This window comes from Diadema antillarum, unplaced genomic scaffold (genome assembly GCF_040938485.1).
Source record: "Diadema antillarum isolate AM-2024a unplaced genomic scaffold, OU_Dant_1.0 seq00001481_RagTag, whole genome shotgun sequence".
NCBI lineage: Eukaryota > Metazoa > Echinodermata > Echinoidea > Diadematoida > Diadematidae > Diadema > Diadema antillarum.
Genome location: NW_027272220.1, coordinates 125,516 through 138,453, shown reverse-complemented (window position 1 = coordinate 138,453; position 12,938 = coordinate 125,516). Strand labels below are relative to the sequence as shown.

Sequence of the window (12,938 nt, the reverse complement as noted above, 5' to 3'; positions counted from 1 at the left end):
AAGAATTCCATGAGAAACCTTTGAAGCGGTGGGCTAACGCGGCACTAATCCAGAGCGAGTCCCACCGTTGGCGGCGTTCTTTTTCTCGATGTAGTCCAGTTCCCGCCACATCTGACACAGGGCAAGGGGACCGCCACAGCAACACGTCACACCATAGTCAGTGCAGATATCCCCCTTTGATCAATGAGAAGGATAAAAAAAAAAGAAAACAGGTAAACCATAGCAACGGGTTGATAATTGGCTACAGTCATCATGAGAAGCTTAATTTCAATCACTTTCATCGTGCTTATGCAGATATGAAACTCTTTGAGATACTGATTCGATTGCTGCATTATTTTAAGACTCTTAAGAAACAACTGCTTAGTCGTCACGCTCCCGTTCTAATTTAACTAATGCGACATTATAAGGTCGTATGTCTGGTTCAGTGTGTGTACGCCATAACACATATGGTATAACACATAACTAAAACACATAAGACTTTTTATTTCTATTCAATTTAATTTTTCGCCAAAGAACCCTATAACGTATAAAACTTTGGAATCCATGATTGCTCGCGCTCGCTAGAGTTTATGTTTAACATTTTGATTTGCGGCTGTGATTAGCACTAATTAATGGCTAAATAATTTGCATCTATATATACCCGGACTTAGAAAATTTTGCTAGACCATGTTGAGAAGAATTAATTGTTTCTGGATAGCGAAAGTCGCTGCATGACTCACATACAGCACCTCACTGAAAGTATATAGGCAATTGCCAGAAATATGAACAGAACTTTGACAAGTTCCTAGATGTGCATACCATAAACTTCAAGGACAAGTCCACCTTCATAATACATAAGGATTGAGAGAATGCAGCAATATTAGCGGAACACATCAGTGAAAGTTTGAGGAAAATCGAACAATCCGTTCAAAAGTTATGAATCTTTAAAGTATCTGCGCAGTCACTGCTGGATAAGAAGACTACTACAGTGTATGATGTCACATGCGTACAACAATATCAGGAAAATAAAAAGAGAATTTCACAAAACTTTACTTTTTGAATAATATCATCCCCCTGCCTTCTGAAAGAGAGAAGTCGAGTGTTCTTTTGTTATGCGAGAAAAATGGAAATATGTTGAATTTTCTTTATTCTTTCTTTATATCGTTGTACACATGTGACATCACAAGCTATAGTATACTTTTCATCCAGCCGTGACTGAGCAAAAACTTCAAAAATTCATAACTTTTGAACGGATTGTCCGATTTTCCTCAAACTCTCACTGATGTGTTCACACTGCTGCATTCACTCAACCCACATGTCTATGAAGGTGAACTTGTCCTTTAACGGGCGCTAGATCATCACTAACGATATGCAGACAGCATGGAGCTACAACAGCTAGCTCAATGCAGTCACTCATTATGTGAATTAAAGGAAGTATAAAAAAGTGACGTCAAAATAGGAACCTTGGACTCCCGCCACTTTTCCCTATCCACGATGCCATGTACATCGTAATTGCCAAGCTATAATACAGATAATAACCCCTGGCGTAATTCTACTTGACAACATTGGCCTATTCCCAAGACAAGTATCTCCATTCATTAATTCATAGGAAAAACACTCTATCGGTATGTTGTTGTAAGATAGAAAGTGCAATTTTGAACACAGACCTATGCCATGCATGTAAGCGAAAAGAAACGATTTCGGTCATTTTTTTGTTTGTTTTTGCTTTTTTTTTTTTGGCGTCGATGTAGCAGTAGTCTGACATAAAAGAAAGTCTACCCCTTTTTCAAATATACTTTAATGAAAACAAAAAAGTAAAACCAAACAAGCATAATACTATAAAAGTTTTCACAAGGATCTAGTTATAATATCTTAAAGTTTTGCATGTTTTCATGATAAATAGTGATATCAGTTTTACAGACATACGAATTTGATAAGACGATATCGCAATGCAATGAGATTTAGATCTTCTCAAAGAAACAGAGATTATAGTTTGGTCAATACACTGTGCTACCATCCCCTTCACCGTGAATGCATCTTTGCCTTCTAACCATACAACCCTGAACTGATTAAATGGGAAGTATGTCCTTTACAAAACAGGAACATTTGGTGAAGATCTGTGAGAAGGTCGCTATGAAACTGGTGAGACGATGACGTCATCACTAAACGTCATCTACTTTGGATGATTTTATGTGATTATGGCTAATATTGTTATTTTGTGAAAACATATGAAATTTGAAAATTCCATTATACCTTTTTAATTTTTTTCTCCAAACGCGATGAAAATCCCACAATATATTTGCGTGAATTTACTCTATTCATTCAATGTGAACATTATCGTGGCATTTCACATTTATGCACACTCACTTGAATTCGATGTTGGGTCCGTAACTTGGTTCGTAAGGCCGCACATCCGAAAGGAAGGCAAGAGATCAACGGATTCTCCCCAACTCTTTCGGCTAGACGACTGGCCAGGCATGGTGAACACAGCAGACCCGTCATACCTGGATTAACATACCCAACCAAAAAAGAAAGAAAAGTATAGATTCGACTGGCAGAGGGAGAGATATACAGAGATCAGAGGATGGGGGGGGGGGGGGGGGTGATATACACACACTTTCAAGAACACACCAACAAACCTTTAACGACAAGTCATCCTGTCATAGCTACACAAAATGTTTTAACAAAGCCACCACTGCTATACTAACCTTGAATGACAACGTCAACAACAACGATAATGACGTCGACGTTGACAAGGACGACATCAGTATAAACAACAACAACAATCACTGCATATGATTATCTTTGCTCGGGACACTGTCCTTACCGAGACAGGTCGTGTTCAACATGATAGTACTAAATCTTGACCATGAAAGGGAAATCCCCTATTCCACTATTTTAGCCAGAGAAAATCAAAATGATGTAGGCCTAATTACAAAATAACAGCAATGACTATAACGGCCTGCTAGTGATGATGACTGCAATAATAGACAACAGCGAGAGTAAACATATTGACATTCTGTCAAAGTTAGTATCGACGGATGTTACTTTGGTTGCCATGGAATCTGAAGCGCGGCAAAATGCGTAACGCTTACCAGGTTAGTAATACATGCATGCACATGACAGTAGCTTAGTTAATTCACATTAACGACGAGGTCTGCTCTGTTAATCATTGAGCTTATTGCACATTGTTTCTCCATTATTTCGTGAAATAAAGTTTGCCGAGAAAAGCCAATAGGAGACATTAAGATTCATTCTTTAACACGTGATCGCTGTCATGGCTTTCAACGCCTTGTAGCATTGCACCTCATTTCGGGTTCCCTGGGAGTGATACGAATCTGTTTAACCTTTCGAACAGCTCTTCATGCGTATAAGCCAGACTTGACTAAGGACATGCGATTTTTGATCCACTAAAAAAAAAACGTTCTTAATTCAGCGTCGGGTTCTCTGTGTGCATGTGAATGTTACGTGGATCTGAAGTTTATAATGCACATACAGAGCTCAACAAATCGCACAACCAGGCCTTCCATTGGTCTACCAGTCTGTGTCTGCTGGTTGCTGTTGTTGTTTTTTTTTTTAGCTATTACTTCTATCAACATCTCATTCAAAAATTATCATAGTTTACTATTCTTCATAATTATCATCATCATAGTTACTTTTACAATTACCATTATCATCATCATCATCATCATCACCGTTATAAGTAATATCGATATTGATATTGTCGTCAGTGTCATTACGGTTATTATAGTCTTTATAATACCATTGATAATAGCAACGGTAACAATGACAGTGGAATCGATGCTGGTGATTAGATGAGAAAGAAGGAAGAAGAGGAGGAGCAAACTAGAAAAAGAAAACAAGTGAAAAGAAGAATATATACGTCTTTAAAAAATAATGATGGAAGTATTAATGCCTACTTTAAACCCAAAGTGTGGATTGAGTAAAGTTTCGGTGCGACCATCACTGGATGAGAAGACTATGAAAACGTGTAATATTACATTTGACAACAATATTGAGAAAAAATGTACAGAGAATTCCATAAGATTTTGCTTTTATCATTTAGAAATACATTTACTTTCACTTGCTATTGACATATTATGTTGAGGGTACTAGCATTCCCCCGCCTTTTGAAGGAGGTAAATCAACTGTTCTTTCATTATACTAGAAAAATGAAAACTATATTCTCTTTATGTTTTCTTTATACAGGCCTAATTTCCTACCGTGACATCACAAATCGTTGTAGTCTTTAAATCCAGTGATGACGGTATTTAAACTTTAAAACCTTTTTGTTTTTCAACAGATTGTCCGATTTTCCTCAAAGTTCACTGATGTGTTCTACAATTATTTTTGCATTCACTCAATCCACAGGTTTCATTCCTCTTTAAAGCAATAATCCTCATCATCTCTGTTTGAGTTGACTTACATATTTCTGGATCCTGGCAGCAGGAGAACAGTCCTGACGACCACGGTCTCTGAAAACAAAAATAGATATATAAGTTTGAAGTTAACTTACTATAATCATGATCATCTTATTCATCATGGAATAAAGTCATGAAAAAAAGACGGAAGGAAAGTAACCGCATGCAGAGACCCCAAGTCTCTCGTTTGTACACTATCAAGTATATAGCTATATGGTAGGTCATTTTTCTAATTATCTCGCGCCCTCCCGCCCTCCCGCTGAGTTTGAGTTTCTACCGCTCTAGTTGTTTATCTTCCGCTTTTTTTTCTCCAGCTTAGAATTCAGCTTTCTCCCTCTCAATTTTGGCTTTTGTTATATAATGTTTACAAATAAGGACATAAGGGGCCCGTTGCATAAAACTCCAACCGGATTTTTTTTTTCCGGTTGAAATCACAAAATTCCGGTTGGAAGCTCCCAACCAGAGTTTTTATGCAACGGATTTTACCTTCTTAGGTTAGCAACCTTAAAAAATTCAGGTTGGGCAAATACCAACCTGAATTTTTTAAGGTTGCTAAAAAAAAGTTTTAGGCAACGGGACCCAGGTATCATCAGAGATCATGATTCTAAATCCCTATACGGGCCCTGGATCCCGGCAACAAGTGACATCACGCTTAGCTCTCGATGACATAATAATTATTGAGCACAATGTTCGCTCAAATCAGAGTCTGTTATACAGTATGTCCCCTAAAAAAATTACAATCGGATTTTCGCATTGATAACTTCCAATATGATTGAACTGTCTGAATGCTATCTTAGGGTCTAAAATTATAACATCCGAGCTATATTTAGCAGAAAACCCCATTCAATTTGGTTATGTGCTGGTCACAGAGAAATGTGGATCGTTTTAAGCATGCCATGGGTCTGATTCTTCAAAGTTTAGCACTTGGATGCTCTTGGAACTGCATATCAATGTGTGAACACAATGGATAGAACTTGGAGGGAAGGAATTCCTTGCAACATTTGTCGGCTACAAAGATCCTCATTTCTCTTTGATCACTGAAGTAAAGCGCATGGGGTTTTCTATAAGATGTGGATAATAAGGTACAGTTTCATCCTACCCTGAAATTGTACGTGTATTTGGATTGATTCGCGATTTTTAAAGTTATCGTTGCAGAAGGGTATTCTTTTCTTCTTCTTCTTCTTTTTGGAGGGGGGGGGGGGGGGCATACGGTATAGTTTGCTAGATAGGGAGTCCAGGCGGCAGAATGTTAGAGTCTCTGCACCGTAAGATCTTTTTCATCTACAGCGGCGCTGTGGTAAGTACCTAACCTATTTACTTTATTCGTCCTATTTGTATTATTTTTTTCATTTATTATTTTTCATTTTTCATTTTTTAAGTATGATGTCGAGATCAATGGCATTTAAGATTGTGAGTCTGAAAGGATTAATCCACTTCACTCCATTACAATCATTTATTCCTCCTCGGGCCTGCATGCTGTTATATGAACTTACGATTTCCGGTTCCCTGTACTTGTGGATACCACGCCTGGATCCAATTCGACTACCTCCAAGTCTGCGTGAACCATTGGCCCGCTGACCAGCTGGGTGATGACCCCATGGTGGTTGAGTGCCGTGGTTCCCGCTCGACGTCAGTTGGTCCTCAATAAGCGCTGCCTGGTCGCTGGTCGTGTACGCCACGCTCGCGTTGGGGTTGACGTGAGAGGAGGTCGGTGGCTGGGTGACCACCGCCATGCCTCGCTGACCCACATCGTAACTGTCTGAAAGAGTCGAAAAGATGGGTGACCTGAGTTGTGACCGCGAGCATTGAGGTATCTCCCATGTCTCAGGTATAATGTACTACAGAATGTTATTTGAGAATTCAAAGAACGCTGTGTATCACAACATTCAGACGATTTAAGAAAAACTATTATCAATGACGATTGTTTCACAAGACCAGTGTGTGCCTTGCATAATTCGTAAATTGTGTGTCATTGTGTTTATTGGCGTAGGTTTGTGTGTATTTGACCTCAACATTTATGATATTAATGCACGTTTTTATCCGGCTGTAATTATTGAAAGCTCATATGTTTCGATTCGTTCTCTAGATCTTTTCTCGATCTTTTCTTTTGGAGGCGCTGTGGCATAGTGGATGAGACTCCCGACTCCCGATCGGAGGACCCGAGTTCAAATCCCGCCCAATGCTTACGTCCTTGGACAAGACGTTTTTACCCACTATGTCCCTCTCGACCCAGGTGTATAACTAGGTACCTTGCAATGCTAGGGTAATAATGATAGCAGGGCCCTCTGGTAGAACAGTGGAAACACTGAAGAGGCTACCCTGGGTAAATAAGACCTTATTATTATTATTATCATATAATTATATTCTTGGTGTACCGTCATTGATACCGTCATCTTTATATCCACTACTGGCAAACATCAATCGAAAGCTCCCTTAAGAAAGACGATGAAAACTATAATGCTCAAGTTATCTATGCAAAGTTCAGTAGAATATTCAAAAGGAAATTGATGATTTTGATACTTGAGAGAGTCGACGTTGTGCGATCTAAAACTATGGTGTAATATCGGTAATTTCCCCAAACCATTCATTACCTTTTGTGGACCGAAGTTTGTTACACATGAGCTTTACCATGACGCACTATGTATTATTTTGATTTTTTAAAGAACTCACGACTCAAAACCGACATTAAAGGTCATCATTTTTGCCGATAGGGTTAGCGGGAGACCTGTCACGAACTTGCTCAACCCAAGCATTAAGAGCGTGTGTGAGTATCAATTAACAAATGTGTCTTTATTGTTTGGTCTCGTGATTACTCCTTCCTGGGCGGACAGGGACAGAGAAAACCCCTTCTTATCCATCCCGTAGTGCTCAGGGCTCTTGTGGTTCGGTTTCAATCATCCGATCGGCATGAGTCAATTAAAAAATCTGGCAATTTGATATATGTGCTCATGAACACCAGGATTCCTTGCTAATCTGCTATAGAATTAGAGCAGTATTTAAACGTATAAAAGAGAAAACTGCGCAGAGGAAAAAACACAAAAACTTTGCATTATGATATTTTTGGACCAATCCTTTTTTCCTCCTTGGAAATGAACAGGGTATGATGGGAATCCAAAAATAGACCATGTCGAAGTCTGCGACTTTGTTCGATTGCCGAACGGTTGACAAAGGCACGTCAGACGCTGTCAGACTTCTTCGCAGAGAATTTCAGGAAGGTGCACCAAAACGTGAGCAATGAAAAGAATTCTACTATATAGGATGCATATTGCTCATAAAACCGAGTAGTTGTCGTCACAATATGTCTGCTTTTACCAGAGAGGGAACGAAACTGAAGAAGCAAACAGCTCTTAGTGCGTTGTCAGGTGAAGTAAATTTAGCATGACTTCATTGTGTATACAAGTAAGTACAGCTGTGGCAAGAATATATATATATATATATATATATATATATATATATATATATATATATATTCAGTGACCATACAGATACATTAATGTGTAGAATCTATAATAAAATCCATACACACATTAGATCAGTGCAATTTCTCCATCAGATCCACAAAGCAAATTTGGTGAACAACATTGGAAAGGGGTCTTTGTCCAACAGACAGAGAGAGAGAGCAAAGAGAGCGAGCATAGATTTTGGACAAGTATTGATAAATCATATCTCCCATAAAAATTCACATTATAATCACCACAGCAGTCCAAGCAGAATTATTCGAAATATGCAATGGACTTTACTTAGTTTCAATAACTACCTTCACCTTCAAAAATTGACCTTTCTCCTTCTTATCGTTGTTATTATCAAATAAACATTTCCTTTTTTAGGATAAAACGGAAACTAAATCAAACACACGGGCATATATTACACTGATATAATCAGGAAAGATTGTTCTGAACAATGATATATTTTGTTTCTGAATGACTTCTGAGCAGAGTACCGCATAAACTCACCTAAGTACATTGTTGATTTTGTTTGATCAGGTGCTGGTAGAGTTTGACGATGCTCACAAGTTGGTCAAAGTATTCCTGTGTAGCGTGTTGCTATATTATTCAGAAGAGTGTAAATCGCATGTACATTTGTCAAAATATACAAGTAAATTTCCACGACAAACGTAAATAATTGATACAGTCAAATACTAATGGCGATTCTCCGCTTTCACTGTCTCTCCTGCATCACATTGTACAAAAGCTATCGATCTACTGGGCATGTTTTTGTCTCCAAGTCCAAAGGCGGAGCGTTCGTTCGATTGCGTGCTGCAAAACAGAGCCAGAAAGGACGTCGACGCTTAGCGAATCAATTTAACGCCCTTCCGTCCGCATCGCACACGCAAGCACTAAGCTCTTCCACGTAACTGCCACTTTGCGTTGAGTTCTGTGACGTAGGGTTTTGTCAGGACATGACTAGAATACGCGCATCCCTCACTGAACATAATACTAATAATAATCATAACAGTAGCCATAATAGTGATGAGGAGGACAATGATAGAAATGATGATGTTGATAACAATGATAATTAAATGACAACGATAGTCAAGACAATTATCATCAACACAATCATTGCAGTTACAATAATAAGTATTATGATAATGATAAGAATGACTACTTCGGAAATATAAGAAAGAGCTCTATAAGAGAGTTTGAAGACTTATGCTGAAGGTGGACTGTACGTAGATTACGCGAGCGGTCCGTTCAGTCAGAGAGGTGGATAGAGATGTGCGAGACATCGAAAGAAATCGAAAAAGAATAGCGGTAACGACAGGTGCTGAATAAAACTTACGCCTTACAAAGGACTGATGTGATTCAACTTATAGCTTGCCAAGACAGGAAATATAATGGAGACAAGTTGCAGGAAGAGCTCGCATGCAGAAAAGCTGTGGGATCCATTATTTTGGCTATGTGTCTTTGTTTTGTATTTGCGTGGTTTGTTTGTTTGTTTGTTTGTTTTTCTTACAAAATGGACCTAGAAAATGCGCTTGTCTCTTCTGCGACTAAACCCTTTATCAAATCACGTTTGCTTTCCCTTTGTCGATTGTAAATTTATCAATCTTAACAAATTACGTAATGCAGGAAAAAAAAAAGTCGCTGAAAACTGCTTATCCCTCAACAGCAGGCCAATGGAGTAATGATGAGAACAATAATAATTGGCAAATTATATAATGACAACATGTGATTCGCTCCCCTGTGCATTTTGCACAAGTTGATTCAAGAACCTATCTATCGATAGTCTGATAATAAATACACAAGTTTGGATGGACGAAGATTATAACGCAACCTGTGACGTAAATCCGTATAAAAATATCTACCTGTCCTCATGCCAGTGCACATAGTACTAACCCCCACTCCCGGCTTCCCCGAATAGTTTCATAATTTCTCTTTCTCTGTTTTTGGTGCGTTGACGATTTAGTTCATTACGAGTTGTTGACGGGTGAGGAAGTTGTAAATCTGACCCTTTAATTACAGTCCTTTGACATTTTCGCGTTCGCGACATGATGAGTCAGAACCTTCGGGCTAGGCGAGGGTAGCTAATCCTGCGTGTGGATTCAGAAGAATCAGCTTTCGAACAGCGATGGCAACGACTGGAAGGAATGATCGTGTATAGTCTACATTCAAGTGCATTCTTTTCTTTTTCATGTCAGGCCTATTCGTTTCAAGCTTTCCGATTCTATTAAACTGCGCTATGAAGACTCATTTAATCCTTCATATTATCGTTGGACCATAGTGATGGTGAATCACTGGGCAAATGTTTTTATACTTGCCCCGCTGCATCAAAAAGATGGAAACCCTATACGCACATGAGCCGACACACCGCACTAAAGCATTCTCTCCCGCATTACCCATTATAGTCGAACGTTTCTGACATCTCTCCTCTGAGGTTAAGGTATTTCCGTTCCAAATCGGTCACGGACACCTCCCCTGTCATTTCTCCCGTTGTCTATTCAGAGCCTTAGCTTTTGTGGAAGATGCCTAACAGCTGATTGCTGGCTTCTGTCTCAGAGTCTAAACTTTGAATACAGGGGAATTTTTTTGTCACTGCCTTACTCGCGAGACCTAAATAAATTCCGACGGGCTGAGTGAACACAAGCATGTTCTGTTCACCTACCATTACATACTCAGGAATATTATCAGTGAATTAAAGGAGACCTCCAGGTGATTTTCAGATTTTTACATTTGAACAACTATAAATTTAGTTATACTGAGGACAGAGTTTCAGAATTAATGATAATTGGGATGAAGAATAAAAATATTTTCAAAATTTTGAACAAATTACAATGAACAAGGATAAAGACATGGCAGAGTCACCATTAGAATGCACGAGTTGGGGCTAAGGAAGCATAACAAAAGAAGAGGGCATACATAGATTATACACAGGTGAACTCACGAGCAAGCGGTATTGTAATGGAATTACACTGTTACATTTCTGAAATATGTGAGCCTCCGATGTCATCATCCTTGTTCAATGTAATTTATTTAATGTTTTTAGTATTGTTTCTCTGCTCAAGAACCCCAAATTCTACAAATCTATACATGGAGTTGTCAATTTATGTATTACATGATGTGAAATTGTGAAAATCGTCTGGAATCGTCTGGAATGCCCCTTTAAGGCAATACTGTTTGACTGAAAACACATTATATACATTTAGTTGAACTATTACGACCAACAAAAAAATGCATGCTGAACCAATTTTTGACATTAATTTCTTCATTGTCTTTAATATCAATAGACCATGGATCTGAACATCATTCTATCACTTTAGAATATTCCAGCGCTGTGTAAAAAGCCATTTACCAAGCTTGGAAGGTGGGATGCCCTCAGCGTTAACATCATGCTCTGAAAATTTTGTGTAGAATACGAAAAGAAAATGAGATATAAATCTACTAACGTTATAAACACAGTCATTTATTTAAAAAATATACATATGATGTACTATCTTTCAACTGAGAATGAGCTGAAAAAAAATCTCACCATTCCTAGTCAAAATTCTTGACAATATATCCAAGCATCTCATTTTACCAACAAAGAAAATATGCCTCTGTATGATGGTTAATTAATGATTCCCTTCACAATTCAACCAGAATTAGGCCTTTTTATCTATCATAGAAACTGAAAGAAAACGATAGCATTTCAAACTCAATCCAAATGATTTCATCACTTCACATACAGATATACCATACTAGTACTTGTTTTTCTGTGCTGCCAGTTGAACTTATTTAGAACTGTACCCTAAATTTAAGAAAACACTATGGCTCTATAAGTGATTAAAATAATCACAAAGAGTGTGTGTATTACACAGCAGCCAGCTTGATGTACCCGTACATCACAGGAAAAATAAAAATCAATGATCCTCAACATATCAATTACATCATTCACAAAGCGGCAATATCTGAAACACAAAGGGACAAGATCTGAAAAATGGACAATGACATTTATTTCTCCACCACTTTTTAATGACTGGTACAAGACACAAAGATTTCCACAAAACAAAGCTTTCTTGATTTCATAAATATCTGCTCAACTTCTTAAAGATTTCTGTAAGTTTGACCCATAACATAACCACATTGCTATGACAAGCATTTACTCAAATCCTTCTAAGTCCTTACATCCTTGTACATATTAGAAGACATATAAACCCACCATAAGTATTGAACTTAAAAAAAGAAGAAAATTTATAAATAATGTTACAATGCACCTCCTCAATAGTTTAATGAGGTGTTCATTGTGTGTGTGTGTGTGTATGTTTGTGTGCCTCTTCAAAAATATAACATGACTTTTTGAATCGTAAGAAAGAAAGAAAAGCTCAAACTAAAGTGAACCCTTGCGTCGAGTTGTTTTTGTTGCAATTGATTGACAAACTGCCCTTCATGGACATGAAATCAGTGTTTATGTGCATGAAGGACAATTTGTCTATCAGTTGCAATGAAAGAAAAGCACTCTGTAATGTGTGTTCTGTCTAACTTATTTTAGTTGCCTAATCCATCAGACAGTAAATCAACAATTAGATATTTCATAAGACACATTCACCCTTCAATAGCTAAGGTGTATATATATTATATAGATTGCACATGTAGTTATTGTCTCAATGTATAACTCATTTACAGATTTCCTCATTAACAGATTAATTACTATAAATCAATATGGCTGACCTGAAAAAATACAACAGTTTCTTGGCAGACACAACAAAGGCAAATAAAAAAAAAAGCAAGTCAAATTCTGTGAAGCCAGCCTTACTCTTCAAGCATACACAAACATGAATATTGATGTAAAACACAGACAAAAACATACATGAATAGACACATGCCTTAAAGGCGCATAGTCCCCAGTAGGTGCGGGGGGCGCTGTTGATGATACTGCTGATCACCGTTAGCATTGATACGATACGAAGATTGCCGAAGTTGAGCTGTCACAAGAGTAAAGCACGTAGGTGTTGCTAGGTAATGTTGCCTTCTTTGTCTTCTCTGCGCATCACACAGTCTGTAGTGATGCCAGGGTGCACGCATATGTGCTTCTTAGTATGACATCACAAAAGAAGTTTGCTAA

At 38.0% G+C, this 12,938-nt stretch overlaps 1 protein-coding gene across 1 annotated transcript; it reads right to left on the bottom strand.

Moving 5' to 3' along the window:
* Positions 1 to 33: 33 nt before the first annotated feature.
* LOC139709918 (uncharacterized) lies at positions 34 to 8,417 on the bottom strand. Its single transcript, XM_071621873.1, has 5 exons — positions 8,354 to 8,417; positions 5,894 to 6,159; positions 4,406 to 4,454; positions 2,347 to 2,483; positions 34 to 174 (listed from the first exon to the last, which is right to left on the bottom strand). The coding sequence occupies exons 1-5, from the start codon at positions 8,361 to 8,363 to the stop codon at positions 34 to 36; spliced, it is 603 nt and encodes a 200-aa protein (XP_071477974.1). The 5' UTR covers positions 8,364 to 8,417.
* Positions 8,418 to 12,938: the final 4,521 nt, after the last annotated feature.